Source organism: Megalobrama amblycephala, linkage group LG2 (assembly GCF_018812025.1).
Source record: "Megalobrama amblycephala isolate DHTTF-2021 linkage group LG2, ASM1881202v1, whole genome shotgun sequence".
NCBI classification, from domain to species: domain Eukaryota; kingdom Metazoa; phylum Chordata; class Actinopteri; order Cypriniformes; family Xenocyprididae; genus Megalobrama; species Megalobrama amblycephala.
In genome coordinates, this window is record NC_063045.1 from 55,867,118 (window position 1) to 55,885,320 (window position 18,203).

Here is an 18,203-nt window from a genome sequence, read left to right on the forward strand (position 1 = left end):
CGCATTATCTACCACATCCTTTAAACAACATTATTTTGTCCCTGGCAGATAACACTGAACTAGAAGTCGTGAAAAATCACATCTGTCTAGGACAGCGCCAGGCTCAGTAAACAGCAGGGAAGAGAGGCCCGCGACATTTCAGCCAATCAGAATGCCTGTCTTTTGTTCAATCATTTTGCCTGTTCGGTTTGCTGACAATGGGTGGATGACATATTTGGGAGGGCGTGGTTGTGAAAGGGGGCGTGGTTAAGTTTGGCAAAAAATTTAAAATCGCTTATAAAACCTTTAAAATAAAACTGTCCAATTTTAAAGCTTTATGAATGTTTTCTAAATTATATTAATATTATTATTATTATATTTGTGACCAGTTTTTGTAATTCATTACTATTTTTATTTAAGTTAAACATAAATAACATACAGAATACAATATAATTAATAATATAAATTTAATATAATTATAATTTATGTAGCCTAAACATCTTGAAGAGTAGCTTCAATGACTTGTAAATTGAATAAAAGCACATACAAAGCGGAAATGCAAAGCACATTACAATGCATCAAAATAAATGAATATCGATAAGTAACATTTCATTCTTTAGCTTTGCTCTGTGACACGCAGCAGTATTTGGAGGCTTCCGTTACCACAGTCGCATCCTGCCAGGCAGGAGTTTTTGTGCTAACCACAACAAGATCACTTGTATTTTCTGACAAAATTTGTTTTTGCAGACAAGGCAGAGATTTTCTGTCATACGTCTGCCTAAAATCTGAAAAAACTGCATAATGCAAAAATGAAAAGTATCTGTGCCAATGTGAAATGAATACACTGCTATATAAAAGAGCTACAGAATTTTAATAGTGACATTATCCTGTTCAAACACAATTTCCTTGAGTAGGCGAAAAGGCATATATATAACTTAACACAGGTTTAATTGTGCAATCTACATACAGGGTGGAACAGACAAACAGTTTCCGCTTAAATGATTCAACACTTTCTGGCATCTGTGAGAACTGAACAAGTTAAGCATAGTAAATAACCCCATACTGAAAGAAATAAAAAGTGAAATTCTAGTAAAATGATGGAAATGGTGGTGGTCTACAGTTAAGGCCCGTTTACACCAAGAAAGGTAGCGATAATAACTGCGCGCACCGAGCTCGAGCTCTTTAAAGCAGGGTGAATTCTGATTGGCTGTCACTGTTTTAATCATTCATCAGCTGGTAAAATAATTGTGAAAGTGATTCAACGATATTGTTTCTCTATGCTGTTTCAGTCATAGTTGTGGTGTGAACTCTGCTATTCTTTTATTTTTAACAATTCTTCAAACTATATCTTTATCGCTATCGACATTGGTGTGAACACTTCCAGTAGGCCTATTTTTGTGTACAGAAAATTCTGAAAGCTTTATATAACATGTGGACTGAGAGAAATACTGTGTCAAAGTTTAAAATTTCAGCTGCAACAATTGTGCAAGTAGATAAAATGAATTACACAACAGAAACATGTTACACCCAGTGCATAATAATGGCAGTTACATGAGTTAGTTGTGCGTTACAACACTACACCATTATTATACAACAGTGCACGACACAGACTGTAACCAAACTTGAAATATGATCCTGTGATATGTATTTGGTCATCCCTGAGACATCAGCAGCACTTTTTCCATCTCCTATTGGATCCATCATCATGGAAGACAAAATTCCATTAAGTCATATCAGTAACACCACCAGAAGGATGTGGCGTGGACGTTACAAACTTATCGCACACACAGTGGTGATCTCTGTCATACAGTAAGCCTTGCATGGTGGGAAGATTGTGAGAAAACGCACACCCCATGTCTATTCCTTCGAGAAAGCTTAAACAGTTCTGAGAAGCTTTGCAGATGGTTCCAGAATGTTTAAAAAATATCATAGTTCATATATACAACACTTGAACCAAATCTATTTCTTCCAGGACTGGTCACAGAATGGTGCAGCGTTTCTTCTTTTTGTGAAGGTGTCTTGCTTTAGCTCTGGCTGCTAGCGCTCGCTTGGTTGCTTCTCTGAAAATGTCCTCAACGTTTTCTCTATATTTAGCCGAACACTCCAAGTATACCTCAGCATTCATTTGCTTCTGGACCTCTTCACCCTAAGAAAGAGAAATTACGGTTAGTTACTCAGGAAACTAACCCTAACTTTTAGGCACAAACCCTTAATAAGACACAACTAACAAAAAGCAAATTACATAAACTCAGTGAATCAACCTCTTTTACATAAATGTATGTGGCATAGCCTGATCTCTTTTTACCTGGTTAGTCCATAAAGCAATAAACATCACAAGCATCTCAACAACAATGTAAAGAGCAAAGACATTTATATTGTTACAAAAGATTCTATTTTAAATAAACACTGTTCTTTAGAACATTCTGAAATAAGTATCATGGTTGCCAAAAAAAAATTTAGCATCAAAATGTACTTAACTCGATATGAGATATGTATTAGCACTTGATTAATCGTGATTGATCGCATCTAACATAACAGTTTGTGTGCAACAACCTTTTATGTTAGATGTGAATAATCACGATTAATCGATTTGACAGCATTAATATATATATCATAACGAGTTAAGTAGTGCTAATACACACACCACTCACTCTCTCTCACACACACACACACACACACACACACACACACACACACACACACATACACTGTATATATATATATATATGATATTGAGTTAAGTTATACTTAACTCGATATGATATAAGTGCAGTCAAATCGATTAATCGTGATTAATCGCATCTAACAAAGGTTTGTGTGTGTAAAAAAAATACACACACACACACACACACACATATAATATATATATATATATATATATATATATATATATATATATATATATATATATATATATATATATATATATGATCTTTATTGCAATTACTCTTAGAAGACATGTTAGGGTTCTTTAGAGATATAATGTTCCAGCAATTCTGCTTAATCAATTACCAAAGAAGCATGTGAAAATTATTCAGGAAAATTAGATTTTCTTATCAAGGTGATAAAATGTTGTGTAGCAAAAATGAGTACACCCTCCTAAAAGTTACTAAATAAAACAAAATTTTCTGGTGTAAGTTTAAGACAATATTTGATCAACAGGTAAGTATGTTGAACCAAAACATTTAAAGAGAAGTAATTTCTTGACAATTAAAAGTGTTATATAGCCCACTGAATCATTCTCAGACTTAATGCTGACAACAATGGAAGCGCTTGGGAGAGAATCATCAGGAGACTTATTTCTTAACACAAAAGAGGACAGTGGTACACAAGGATTACCAAATCATTGTTTTAAGTATAAAAATATTGCAAAAGTATCACAGAAATTCAAAAACAATGGACTTGTGACAAGGCCCCTGAAATAATCAGACCTTCATTTTAAGCTTTCATTTAGTGATGAGGGATTTTTTTACTAGACAAAGAGCAGGAGAAATACCAAGCAATGTTGTCATTGAGAGCCAGCAAAAGCTATGAAAAGAGTGACTGTTTATCTCACAGAGTAAGATGCAGCCTGCAGAAATGACATGCATGGTTGTTGTTCTCACTGGAACTAACTACTGTAGCCGAAGCACAATAAAGTCAATTAGCCATTTCCAAAGCCCATATTTACAAAATATAGATTCTGGGAATCAATACTCTGGTCTCATGAGACCAAATCAATCATTTTGGATCTAACAGCATCCAAAATGTTATGGTGTTGCTAGAGGAGGAGTACAGTGAGAAGTGCCTGGTTCCCACAGTAAAGTTCAGTGCTAGTAAAGCTCTTATATAGGGATGTATGAGTGCTGAAGGTGTGAGGGAGTTGTGCTTTATCAATGCTGTCATGAATTCCCACACCACTGTGTAATTTAATATACAAACTTGAAACAGATGTTACACTTTCCTCATTCCCTGCATTGTTGGGCATTTTTTCAACATGACAATGAGGATATGCATTCTCCCAAAGTGAAAAACCTTCTGTGGACATGTACTGCACTCAATCTTAACACTCTTGAGCGCCTGTGGGGGATTCTGTAGAGACGAGTTGAGCAACACTCCCCATTAAAGATCAGGGCATTTAAGGAGCTCATCATCCAGGACAGATGTGACAATTTGTCATGAACTTGTACACTCCGTGCCAAGAAGGGTCAGAGCAGTATAATCAAAATTATGGAGGGCATACTAAGTACTAAAATATTATACATTTTTGAAGTAAATCTAGGGTATACTCATTTCTGCAATCCTTAATTTAAACAAAATTGGCTAATTTACTTATTTTATGGCTATTAAGCTATATATTTCTCAGTTTTTATAATGTATATGTTTAATACATTTTAGTTTTGCCATCTTTCCATGAATTGTATTAGTGATCATAAAGAAAATATATCTTTTGTATTTGTTCTGAGGGGGTGTACTCATTTATGCTGTGCACTATATATATATATATATATATATATATATACACACACACACATACACACATATATTAACTATAGCTATAAATATATATGTATGTATTAGCACTATCAAACTGATTATTCACGATTAATGGCATCTAACATAAAAGTTTGTGTGTGTGTGTGTGTGTGTGTGTGTGTGTGTGTGTGTGTGTGTGTGTGTGTGTGTGTGTGTGTGATTAATCACACTTTTACGTTAGATGTGATTAATCATGATTAATCGATTTCACAGCACATATATATTACATCAAGTTAAGTATATATATATATATATATATATATATATATATATATATGTGTGTGTGTGTGTGTATGTATATAGATATTATATATTTACAAACTTTTATGTTAGATGTGATTAATCACGATTAATCGTGAATAATCAATTTTACATACTTTTATGTTAGATGCAAATAATCATGATTAATCGGCATATACGTATAGGTAAATAAAATGGCAACCTGGAGGTAGGTGATGGGCGCCATATCTAAGGCTTTGAGTTTCCTTGTCTTCTCTTTGTCTTTTCGCAGGTCCGTTTTGCACCCTATCAAGATAATGGGGACGTCACGGCAGAAATGACGGACTTCTGGGTACCACTGTAGGAGGAGAGGAAACAATTGCTTAAAACTGAACTTCTTCTTTTTATGTAAATACTTTTTCTGGTCTTCCTCAATGCTCTTATGGTGTACTGCCTCTATCTTTAGGCCCTGAATGAACAGTCCCTTTGCTGTGCCTTTATTTAAACTGGGATCGGCACATTCCTCTCAGCTGACATGACAGGAAGGTTCCAGAAATACTGTTTGTTTTCAGTGGTGGTCTATCTGTATAATCATCTACAGCTCAGGTCAAAGTTTATCAGCTCACAGTTGCTAGCAAACAAAGTTAAAACAGACTTTCATCAGTAAACTGTTTCATTCCCAGCTGATTTCACCTTTATTGTGACATTGTCGAACGATGTTGGATTGGTCACATCATAGCAGATGATAACGAGGTTAACTTCTTGATACGACAGAGGCCTCAAGCGATCATAGTCTTCCTGGCCTGTCAATAAACAGAATTTGGTTAGAAGGAAATGACGTCATTTTACCACACAGCCTGACACACTGATACCTGCAAACAGTTCTGCATTATCTGGACCGTTCTATATTGATGCTTGTAGGCAATAAGTCATTCAAGCAGAGGCAGTGACATCTGACCGTATAGAGCACCTTCCTGTATGTCGTATTTTATGAACAGAGTATTTTGATGAAGAACCGAGATGTGGTAGAAAACCACATCCTGGCTTCAACATCCTGTTCCTGAGACGCAGAGAAGTTCCGGGCAGCAGTGTGTGTATGATAAGCAGCACGATTACTGAAGATGCAGTTCAATTTATATAGAAAAACACACTTCACAGAATTTATCATGGAGAAATTAGTAATAGTCGATAGACGTTCACTGACAGTATAACATTAGATCAATACGGCAATGTATTTCCAAATTAAGCTATAAAATGTCTGATAATTATATAAAAACACACTTCACAGAATATATCATGGAGAAATTCAGGTTATATAGACGTTCACAGACAGTAAATGAGATGAAGATTAGATCAATATGGCAATGTGACAATTAGTAGGATTAATAAAAATGGCACTTTCTTATTCTGTGGTAATCTATTCATAATAATACTAAAATTTTAAATATAAAAATAAGTCCTGTAGTTCCTGAATGTACAGTTCTAAAATGTTTTAAATATAAACAAACTAGAATATGATTAACTAAAATATTAACTCAAATAACCCATTTTCTACAAATTAGGGGCTTCAAAACAATTTTTAATAATGACATCTTTTCTGTTATAATATATATAGACGTTTTACAAAAATACACTACTGTTCAAACATTTTAAAGTTTAATAAAGGTTTTTTTTTTTATGTTTTTGAAAGAAATAGCTTCTGCTCACCAAAGCTGCATTTATTTGATCAAAACTACAGTAAAACTACCATTTAAAATAACTGTTTCCTATTTGAATATATTGTCAAATTTATTCCTGTGATGTCAAAGCTGAATTTTCAGCACCATTAATCCAGTCTTCAGTGTCACATGATCCTTCAGAAATCATAATATGCTGATTTGCTGCTTAAGAATCATTTCTTATTATTATCAGTGTTGAAAAACAGTTGAGCAGCTTAATATTTTTGTGGAAATCGTGATGCAGTTTTTTTTTTTTCAGGATTCTTTGATGAATAGAAAGTTCAAAAGAACAGAACTGATTTGAATGATTAAATTAAATTATTAAATTCGATTTAATTAAATGATTAAAATTTGCATGAAATACATTCATCCACACATTTATTTAACAACTTTTAGCATGTTGCACCACATCCGCAGATGATTCTGGCCCAATAACCCACAGCTTAGAAACTGGGGTGCGATTCTAAGAATCTGAATATTTCACAATTGCTAATATCATTTATTTGATGTAAATACTGTATATAATAATAGTGTATATATTCAATAAAGGACAAAAATGTTGCAAAAAAAATGTAAAAAGTCTTTAGTTACATAAATATGTAATGATCAAAGTGTGCGTGCTGCCTGACCTCAGGGATGACAGCTATGAAAACTATTACTAATGGCTTCCTCACCCATTTTGGACTCAACATTCCTGCCCAAAATATTTAATCATTGAAGCATGTCACTAAAGACAATGAGACTTGGAATCTAAGGTGTGTCTCGCGTCTGTAGACAGGGTGGATGCTGACACTTACCTGCTGTATCGTAGAGATTCAACTGAATGTCTTTCCCTCCATAAGACACAGTGGTGACATATTTGTCGAACACAGATGGAGCGTATTTCTGTTGAACATCAGTATTAAATCAGACAGGAATATAACAGATGATGGAGCATGAAAAGTTCTTGTTTGTACAAGGCACATTACAGTAAAGGCGTAGGCAGAAACCAGAATTGGGAGTGGAAAAACTTGCTGAGGATATTGTGTAAATGACAGTTAAACATTTAGCAATATTTCCTTCTCTTAAAACTGTAAATGAGTGTTAATGGTTATTTCTGTAACTTTCTAGTCTTGAAAGTTAAAGTGCAAATCTGGTCTACTCACACTCACAAAACTGTCGAGTCAAACAGATTTCAAAAATCTCACCTCTGGGAAATCTCCTTTGGCGTATACCATTAGCAAGGATGTCTTTCCACATCCTCCATCTCCGACGATCACAATTTTGAGAGCATCAGCTTGAGTGCCATTGCCGGCTACAGTGCCGTTCTGTGTCATGTCCTTTTTGCGGGCCGCACCGGCCAAGTCAGTTCCTCCAACAGGTGCCCAAGTGCACAGAAGTGTCAGGTAAATTCATCGGTGAGGATACGGTGAGACTAAAACTCTGCCAGGTAAGCATGCTGCTATCCGGTCCCGACTTCCTCCTCCTCTTGCTTTTTTTTCTTTTCTTTTCAAACCATGTGACCGTGTTTTCAAGTATACCCCAGATCAGAGCGTGCTACTGTAATTGAGGCTCTGTGACATGTGAGTCTTTCCTGCGCCTGTCTACACATGGTCTGCACCATCACTAGGCGGAGTACATGAGGACACTCCCTCTAGCCGGTCGTGCGAGTTTACTTCCCAAGTCTGAAAACCTTTATTTTTCACATGCTCCTGTCTGCACAGGGTGGATCAAAAGAGCATGTTGCTCTGAGTGGTACATACTTGAAATAGGCCATAATGCAGTGATTGTTTTAGCAATTTGCTGATAATCAAGTGGATTATATATAATTATGGTGATTTTACATTATTAATAACAATTACATAACTAGAAGTGATTTACACACCTACTACCACACTGTAAAAAATTATTTTCATGATTTGTTATCACAATATTTTTTTTTTTCAAATCAACTTAATTAATGTGGTTCAGATAACATAATATTGAGTTTCTGTTGATTAAATCAATCGCTTTCATTGTATTAACTCAAATTTTTAATTTCTTTGAACTTAAAATTAAGGCAACCAGGTAACTTACTTTTTTAAGTTAAACTAACAATTATTTTTAACAGTGTACATGTATATATATAAATATTTCTTAAATATACATGCGTGTGCGTTTATACATAATAAATATACACACACATACAGTATGTAAACACAAACTTTTATTTTGGATGATTAATCGTTTGACAGCATGGTGATTTTACATTAATAATAAGAATTATATAACTAGAAGTGATTTACACCCACAATCACACTGTAAAAAATTATTTTCATGATTTATCACAATATTTTTTTTCAAATCAACTTAATTAATGTGGTTCAGATAACATAATATTGAGTTTCTGTTGATTAAATCAATCGCTTTCATTGTATGAACTCAAATTTTTAATTTCATTGAACTCAAAATTTTAAGGCAACCAGGTAACTTACTTTTTAAGTTAAACCAACAATTCTTTTTTACAGTGTACATGTATACATGTAAATATTTATACACATGTATGTGTGTGTGTTTATATATACATAATAAATATACACAGTGCACACACATATTATGTAAACACAAACTTTTATTTTGTATGCAATTAATCGCGATTAATCATTTGACAGCACTAATTATGGTGATTTTACATTAATAATAACAATTACATAACTAAAAATGATTTACACACCCATTACCACTGTAATAATTATTAACAACTTAATTAATGTGGTTCAGATAACATAATATTTTGAGTCGCTGTTGATTAAACCAATCGCCTTCATAGTATTAACTCAAATTTTTAATTTCAATGAACTCAAAATTTTAAGGCAACCAGGTGACTTACTTTTTTAAGTTAAACCAACAAGTCTTTTTTACAATGCCGTGTTGTTTTAGTATTACTGAGACACTATTATTGTTTTTTTAGACTACTGTTTTGAAGTTGTTTTTATTTTTCATTTTAATGTTTAGAGTTTTTGTTAATGTCTGTATAGACATTAAAACCCTGCTCATTACAAAAAACTGCCTATAAACATTGATGGATAGTACATGCATTGATTAGTACTTTTTATTTAAAAATACTTATTTCAATATTAACAATAAGAATTCAAAATGAGCATTCAGTTCAAACTCACACTTTAAAAATGCAAAGCAATCATGATCTAAATAGCCATTTATGCTTGTTTATTTTTCATTTGTTTACAAACAAACTTTATCTTAATTTACTTAATGTGTGTGTTCTTAAATGATTTTAAATGGACTTTGTCTTTGTTTATGAAATGTATAAATAGCCTACTATATAAATTATCTTGACTGGATCTTCAGATGGCACTTAATTAATCATAGTGACATTTTAATGAAAATGTATTGTCTTTAATATTTTCTTTATGGCTCCAGTGAGTATAACCACATAATTGCTTAATTTATTTTACCAATGGCCAATGGGTGACTGTTAATGTATCGCAGCCAATGAGAGACTAGAAAAGGTTGTTGCTTTTTTTCCTCTCATTCCTCACAGATAGGAGGCGTCATGTTATGACTGTCTCTCGTCACAACTGTGAAGATTTACTTTCCAAACACGACGAAAGAGGAACTACTATAATTAATTACGAAGCCCAAATGTTATCACAGCATACTTTATATGGATTGCCATTATGGTACGTAACCAAACAAGAAGCATTAATCCAATAACGAAGGACAAAAGCGGCCTACAGCAGCGATACACGGATGTGCCTGTTTCCACCATATGGGCCTTTGGGCTCCGTCATTTATCAGTTCACACACAGCCAAATAATAAATAAAAAGTAGGCTAAATGAGTGTTAAAACAGAGCGTCAACTCCGTTTCGAGGAAACAGCTTATTATGAGGATAAGGAAAAAAATAGAAATATAACTAAACATCTTAACAATAAATACAAGACGAAATATGCATGTAAGAACAAAGTTATATTTATTACGATATAAAAACATTTAGGTGAGTGCAGCATCTCTTTGTAAATATACTTACCACAGTATAAATATAGATATTACAATACATCTTTATCACAATTCTAAATAAGAAAATGTTAAAAAAGTAAAATGTTATTAAAATAATTGTCCACGTTGAGAATTGCGCACCGTCGTTTCTGTTCAGTGTTTCCTCAGATTTCAGATTAAAAAAAGGAACATTAAAAAGAAAATTTACACATTACTGCCATCAAAAATCCTGTTTAATTTAAATTTCAGACATCCTCTATATTACATTAAAATATTTAAAAAAAAAAAAAAAAAAAAAAAATTTAAACAAGAGTAGCTATCTTAAGAATGAACTTTTCAAGAATGCCCTATAGACTAATTAAAGCTCAAATAGCTTAAATGGCGAAGCTGAATGTCGAAATTTATCGAGGATCCAATCCAGCTGTCCAGAGCACAAATGAAGCTTTACGCGTCTGCATATCGAGTAACCTAACAACAACGACAACAAATAAACTAAAATATATAAACTGGTGTCGACTGAGATCTCTTTAAGCCCTTAGAAACAGCTTGCGTTCGCAGGTTACGAAGATAAAGAGGATTTTCCTAATTAAACACACGAGTGCCATAAAATGGCCTCATGACCCACTTCAGCCCTGGGCGGCAGGAAACGATGTGGTCACCACGTCTTCGGTCCTTTTTTCAGGCATATTCGGACACCAGTCCTGTTTTAGACTATGGCAGAAAGACAAAATCGTATTGGTGTGCATGCAATAACAAGCGTGAATCCTAAAAGCGAAAGACAGATGGTGCGTTTCCTTGCGCAATACCATTCTGGTTGATAAATTGGACCTGGCGTCGCCCCAAACGCACAGAAAGAAGGGGAAAGAGAGAGAAAAACAAAACAAAGAGGCAATGACCAAATTCCAATGATGAGATGCTTGGGTAATAAATCTGTCCGTTCTCCATATAAGATATATGGAATAACATACATATACAAAATTGCATAGCCATAAATTGTGCAAAACACGACAATTTGCATACCACATACCGGTATGTGTTGCAACACTGTGATATATTCACCAGATGATCTGAGAAAGCTAAGTAGTGCGCAATCCTGCATGCATCACGTCAAATGATCCTCTGAATGGCTGGCGAATAAACTGTACCGAATGTTCTGAAAGGGGGACGAGAGAGAGAGAGCACAGAGGACTGGATATTCCCTTTGTACTTGCTGATTGAAATGCCACACAGTGTTTGAGAGCCTTTCTCCGACCTTAAATGGTTAGGTGGGTGCAGTCACTCACATCCCGGACCCGTGGCATGCGTCCAAGCTCTCAGATTACTGCTGTGTGCTTTTGTGCCACAGGGTTTCCAGCGCCTTGCGCAGCAGCGTCGAGGGCGCGTGTTGCGCACGAGATATTACTGCGAGTTTGAGCAATATCCTCGCTTCTCAAACAGCAAGCCCCTCTGACCACATCTAGTCAGTTTGTGTTTGTAATGGTTGCCACGTATAAAGGCAGAATCAGCTGAAACAGCGACCGACAGCCTCGCCCATAAATGGCGCAGCAGCCTTTCTTTTCCACTTGTGAAGACGCCATGTTGAAAATGAGAACAGCAGAGAAGCCATTAAACAACAGGCTATTTCTGAGGTCGCTCTGGACATGGGTCAGCAACGAGAGGTGTCTAGAATAATGATTTTTTACACCTTTATATCTCTTTTTATCCTCAAAATTATCCCCACAGGAAAACAATACTTGAATTTTTAAAAATGAGTTTTAAACATAAATATGATTTTAATGTTACCTGTTAAAAACAGTAATTCCCAAGTCATGTTGTCAAATAAGGTCGCATAAACTATTACCTTCGAAAAGAAAAAGGACATTTTCTTTCTTCTGAATGATGATGAAGTGCAAGCGAGTGAATTTCTCTTGTCATTCTGTCTTCAGGAAGAGAAAGAGAGGGATTGTTTGCATATTGCAATATCTAAAAGTGCCTCAAGATTTCCAGCAGCTCCACTCGTTGGAGACTGCGCAGATTGGTGTGTTAAATGGTGAATTATGTCGAAAAACGAAGGCAGAAAAATGGTTATTGTCGTTTTCTTCCTTTTAGGCGTTGCAACCCAACCCCCTCTTTAAAGCCAGTGTTAAAGGATCCGACGATGGGAATGAAAACGTTCCTGTTTCTTCATCGTATAGGCCTGATAGAATTATTTCAACAAAATGTTAAGGTAAATATCTCTGTTAGTGTATTAATAATTATGTGTGTTTATAAGTCTTATTTATACATTATCTCTAAAGTCAGCTATACACTGTTAACAGACTAATAGTGTTAAAAAAATGAAAGTGTGCCCTTGGCACAAGGTCAAATATATAGTGAGTGTTCACTTACTGAAAATAATACCAATTGACAAATGGATTTCCATCCCATTGTAAAATCAGGAATACACTATTCCTAATTTGCATGTCATGAAAGAGACGTGAATTCAACCAATTTCTTTAAATATCAGTTTACTTAAAAAAAAATTTAAAAAAAGAAAGAAAATAATAAAAAATGTTTTGATACCAGTACTGCTGTAGGGTTAAAAACTGTGAGGCGCAGCCAGGGTGAGCATTAAAACAACCACAAACCCTATCAATCATACCTGTGATTCAGCATTTTTGCAAAAGGCCAATCGTCCTTTTTCTCTATGGCCTGCCTTGTTTGCTGAAATGTGAGAAGCAATCAATTTAAATTGATATTTAAAAAAAAAAACAACAACATGCAGCTGAATGCTCTGAAGACAAAGCTTGGCTCAAAAATGACACTCAGGGAACACTAAAAAGAAATAGAAGTTCAGTCAAGTTACATAAAATGCCTCAGTTTAATTAACAATAAAACATTTATTTTGCAGCTAAATAAGCAAAGACAATAAAGATAAACTTACTTATTGATTAATGCTTGGCCCTGAACAAGGCAGGGCCTTAAAAGCAGTTGGTTATTTTCATGTGTTGTTTTTTTTCTTTTCTTTTTTTTACATTCTAGTTAGTAATAATATAACCAAATGCAAAATGTTTATTCAGTAGCATTTTACTAAAGAATAAAATGCTGTTATATGGGTGTGCCATGACCTAGTTTGCTGGGACAAAGATGGTTTCCAGGAAGAGAAAAAAAGTTTAAAAATGTCAAAGGGATATCATCCAACATTTCATCTTCCTTCTTCTCAGATCCTGTAAACAGAAACACTGTATGTATTAAATAGTCCATAAAAGGCTGATGAAACCAAGATTTAGATCCCTTTAGGAACAAAGGAAACCCATTTTGGCCATTGAGTCCCAATGTAGGAGAAAATGGCTGCGCCTGCATTCAGCCTTCTTTCTGCTCTCTGTAGGAAGAACTGAAGGCTGTGCTTCTAATAGCTGAATCTACCATGGTGCTTCAATCTGATTGGCCAGAGAGGGAACTGCTGTTAACCAGCCAATTGCCCAAGCACCGCAGAATATCAAACAATGTTGGGAATGGACTGAAAAATGTATCACAACTAGCATTAGAACAAGAAAAAGAAAACTAACGTTAGATGTTTAAACAGAATAATAGCTTTGCTTTTATAAGGTGGTTCCTCGTGAAAGTTCATTTTACTGACACATTCTGAATGCGTGACTTAAAACGTATTCCGGAATAACTCTTTAAATCAAAGCAAAACTGCATTTCGTTTTTAAACAGAATCACTTGGGATTTCAGTGCGTGTCCCAAATCAGTTTTAACAACCTTCCCCAGCGCTGCTCCTCCATGTCCATCTTGTATTTAACGTCCATGTAAATCTAGCGTGCAGATTCAACGCGTTCCAAACCTTCGTTTTTCAGCTCGAAATCTAAGATATTTCAACTTCCCACCCGTTTATCACACTTAACTTCACGTGTACGTTTTATTGATAGTCACACAAAAATATTGCTTCAACTAAACAATTAAGAATAATAAATCGAAAGTGCGTGTCGAATGTGCCGGAAGGTTGAGATACTGGTGTATTGTGGGAGAGACAGAAACCCCAGACTAGAGGCACACAATATGTGTTGGCTCGCAAAAAGGAGGCAGTATCTTTAAAATCATGTAATGTGATCGGCGAAAGGTTCAAGATCTAGCCGTTTTATATAAAACTACTCGATCGGGCACAAAATGTCCAGACCAGGAGAAAGAAATAAGCTAAATGAAGATCACGGTAGAAGACAGAGTTCAAGTAAGCTTTCTCTTTTTTCTTCCTCTGTAATGTCTGTTTCGGGCACAGCTTCAAACCCCCCGATTTCTGCAACGTACTGTTTGTGTGCAATTATCAATCTTTGCGGTGTCAGTATTATGAAGCGTACTTTGTGTTTTTGTCATCTCTTCGTTAGGTTTGGCGAACGGAATGGAGAACAGCCATCCTATCTGCAGTTCGGGAGAGAAACGAAGTCATCATTGGAGAAGTTACAAGTTGATTATTGACCCAGCGCTGAAAAAGGGATCGCATAAACTGTATCGCTACGATGGACTGCACTTCAACATGCCGGTGAGCGGAACGAGTCGTTACAACGGCCAGAACCGGATACACCGACCCGTGTATTGTCGCGCTGAATGGATATATAATATCACTGGCGTTGTAAACACCTGACACAGCACGTCAAAGAGTTGACAAACTTTCATTACTGACCACTCTTTTTTTGAATAATAAAAAAACAAACAAGTGAAACCAACTCTCGTTGTGTTGACAGCGACGTGTCCAGTTTGAGCTGACTGTGTAAAGTACACACTTACTTGCGTAAAGTGCTTCTAAACGTGTGTGTGTTTGTTTGCAGAACCCCGGAATGCCACCCGTGGACATTGTCCGAGACCCGAGAATCGGTCGTCTGTGGACTAAGTACAAGGAGACTGATCTCCCGGTTCCTAAATTTAAGGTAGTTCGGTCACACCCCCTGACACATGTGTGAATATGACTTGACTGTTTTCAAGTAACCAACTTCCAGACGTTTGACGTTCACTGGGCATTTCGTACTATCTAACGTATTTTTCGCTTTTGAATTCAAAAACGAGTGTTTTAACGGTCAGTTTTCAAAAATATCCTTTCATACAGTGCGTTTGGGACAGTTGGTCCATTTTGAAGAACAACAAACAAACGTTCTATTTCAAATAACCGTTTTATTTTTCACAGATCGACGAGTGTTATATTGGTCGCGTGCCCCCGAAGGAGGTCACGTTCGCCAAACTCAACGACAACGTCAGAGAGGGATTCCTCACTGACATGTGCAAGAAGTTCGGCGATATTGAGGAGGTGGAGATTTTGTACAATCCGAAGAACAAAAAACATCTCGGAATTGCTAAAGTTGTATTCGGAACCGTCAAAGCGGCGAAAGATGCTGTCCAGAACCTGCACAACACGTCTGTCATGGGCAACATCATCCACGTGGAGCTGGACCCTAAAGGTAAGGATGAATTAAATGTTAAAATACTGAACTGGAGATGTGTAACTGTATTATTATTGTGTTATCTGACTAAAATGTCACATGTTTGGATTTTTGAATAGATTGTTTGTAACATCATGTCACGTGCGAAAATTTACGTTGGTTGCTTGGTAACCATTAAACGGCATGTCAGCGGCTGAGGGATTTTCTGATGTGTTTGCTTTGATATTTTACGTGAAAAAGGATGCGTTAACTATTAACTAGATATATAGTTGTAGTTACAAGCTAAATTGCAGTTGTTTTAAAACAATATAATATGAGAACAGACGCTTAAGTATTTAGATGTAAAATGTATGTGTTTTAGAAGATATAGGAGCTGGTTAACCACGACTAAAACAACAGTTTTGCATCTTAAAATATTTTTTAACGTTAAACCCTTCTTTTAGACTTATTTCTGAAAGTCAAGCACACTGAATTGTCATTAACTTTGTAAAAATGATATCCTAAAGGCAGGATGACAGCTGTAGTGGGTTTTCCCCTCTCTTAAAGAGACAGTACCGTTTCAACTGTGACCATCAGTCACGTGAATACAAAGTGCTGTCATTTCATGCATGATATTTTATGTGTACACATCAATTATGTCTATGTATATAAACAATATATTGTACATTTGAAAGTGATAAACCTATTTTATTAAACATTTTTAACATATAAAATGTTTTATTTAACATTTAATTGTTTTAGTAATTTTATCTTAAAGTGATATTACTTTCCAGTAGTATTTGGAATTAGCACTTTTCTATTAAGATTGACACTGAAGTAATTTTTTTTAATAATAATGCTCTTGTGACAACAAACTCTTTCTTTCTTTCTTTCTTTCTTTCTTTCTTTCTTTCTAAATTGTAATGCAACTAATAAATAAAATGTGTGTATTTCTTTTAGATGTAGCCCACGTTGTGTTTCAGTGATCAATGTGCATTCTCGCCCATCTGTTTAGGTGAAAATCGCCAAAGGTACTTACAGCGTCTGATCAATGGAAGTTATACTCCACTCACTCTTCCAGTTGGTGGTGAAGAAGCCTGTGAAGTTTCTCCACGCAGCTTGGCGGAAGCCCTGCTGGTAAAAACCAAACATTATACCATTACATGTGACTTTATTTATAGAAAATATTGGAACAGTTAAAATGTTAAAATTCAAAACAAAGTTAAAGATAGTATTTAAGTTTTTTTATTTTTTTTTTATGCATGAACAGAGCCACAATGAATGTGCTGTCCTGAAATGTAACCCCTTACAAGTAGCTTTAGGCAACCAGATTAATTTAATTGAAATGTTTTTTTCAAACGGTTCAAAATCAATTAACTGGTTCAGTTTATTACAAAAAAGTTAAACTGTCTCTCTCTCTCTCTCTCTCTCTATATATATATAATGTTTATGTATGCTTGTGTGTATATATGTATGTACTCTACCTTTCAAAAGTTTGGGATCGGTAAGATTTTTAATGTTTTTAAAAGAAGTTTTGTCTGCTCACCAAGGCTGCATTTATTTAATTAAAAATACAGTAAAAACAGTAATATTGTGAAAAATTATTACAATTTAAAATAACTGTTTTCTATTTGAATATATTTTACAAAGTAATTTATTCTCATGTTGGCAAAGCTGAATTTTCAGCATCATTACTCCAGTCTTCAGTGTCACATGATCCTTCAGAAATCATTCTAATTGCCGATTTGCTGCTCAAGAAACATTTCTTACTATTATCAATGTTGAAAACAGTTTTGTACTTCTTCTTTTTTTCAGGATTCCTTGATGAATAGAAAGTTCAGAAGAACAGCATTTATCTGAAATACAAAGCTTTTGTAACATTATACACTACCATTCAAAAGTTTGGGGTCAGTAAGAATTTTTATTTGTATTTTTTTGAAAAGTAATTAATACTTTTATTCAAAAGGATGCATTAAATCGATCAAAAGTGACAGTAAAGACATTTATAATGTTACAAAAGATTATATTTCAAGTTCTTTGAACTTTCTATTCATCAAAGAATCCTGAAAAAAAAAAAAACTGTACACAAATATTTTCTGAAGGATCATGGGACACTGAAGACTGGAGTAATGAGGCTGAAAATTCAACATAAGAATAAATTGCGTTTTAAAATATTTTCAAATAGAAAACAGTTATTTTAAACTGTAATAATATTTCACAATATTACTGTTTTTACTGTATTTTTAATTAAATAAATGCCTTGGTGAGCAGACAAAACTTCTTTTAAAAACATTAAAAATCTTACCTATCCCAAACTTTTGAAAGGTAGTGTATATATATATAATATATATATCATAGTTTAATACTCTATAGAACAATTGAATGATTTCAAATTTAAAACCATTTGAAATGCAATGTAGAATTTC

General features: G+C 34.7%; 2 protein-coding genes and 1 long non-coding RNA gene across 5 annotated transcripts in view; 1 reads left to right on the forward strand and 2 right to left on the reverse strand.

Moving 5' to 3' along the window:
* Positions 1–831: 831 nt before the first annotated feature.
* rhof (ras homolog family member F) lies at positions 832–8,257 on the reverse strand. Its single transcript, XM_048181042.1, has 5 exons — positions 7,619–8,257; positions 7,229–7,316; positions 5,407–5,516; positions 4,937–5,071; positions 832–2,125 (listed from the first exon to the last, which is right to left on the reverse strand). Exons 1-5 carry the CDS (start codon positions 7,745–7,747, stop codon positions 1,958–1,960), a joined length of 630 nt encoding a protein of 209 aa, XP_048036999.1. The 5' UTR covers positions 7,748–8,257; the 3' UTR covers positions 832–1,957.
* A 746-nt stretch (positions 8,258–9,003) lies between these two features.
* On the reverse strand, positions 9,004–13,455 carry LOC125262336. Its single transcript, XR_007183550.1, has 2 exons — positions 13,311–13,455; positions 9,004–13,090 (listed from the first exon to the last, which is right to left on the reverse strand). It is a non-coding gene; the product is annotated as an uncharacterized LOC125262336 (long non-coding RNA).
* Positions 9,877–18,203, forward strand: part of setd1ba (SET domain containing 1B, histone lysine methyltransferase a) — a 28,375-nt gene continuing 20,048 nt past the window's right edge. For 2 of the 3 annotated variants that reach the window (XM_048181043.1, XM_048181045.1), the window contains exons 1-5: positions 14,158–14,597; positions 14,752–14,906; positions 15,193–15,291; positions 15,546–15,816; positions 16,793–16,914. In XM_048181043.1, coding sequence (XP_048037000.1) covers positions 14,537–14,597; positions 14,752–14,906; positions 15,193–15,291; positions 15,546–15,816; positions 16,793–16,914 — 708 coding nt within the window. In that variant the 5' untranslated portion in view covers positions 14,158–14,536. Of the gene's footprint in view, positions 12,067–12,496; positions 12,615–14,157; positions 14,598–14,751; positions 14,907–15,192; positions 15,292–15,545; positions 15,817–16,792; positions 16,915–18,203 lie in introns of those variants that run through there. The other variant, XM_048181044.1, reaches the window with a different exon arrangement.

Coding starts and splice junctions, on each gene's coding strand:
- rhof (XM_048181042.1), bottom strand. CDS start 7,747: ATGACACAGAACGGCACTGTAGCCGGCAATGGCACTCAAGCTGATGCT. Junction 5,517..7,228: donor GAATCTCTACGATACAGCAG/GTAAGTGTCAGC, acceptor GTTTATTGACAG/GCCAGGAAGACTATGATCGC. Junction 2,126..4,936: donor CGCCCATCACCTACCTCCAG/GTTGCCATTTTA, acceptor TCTCTTTCTTAG/GGTGAAGAGGTCCAGAAGCA.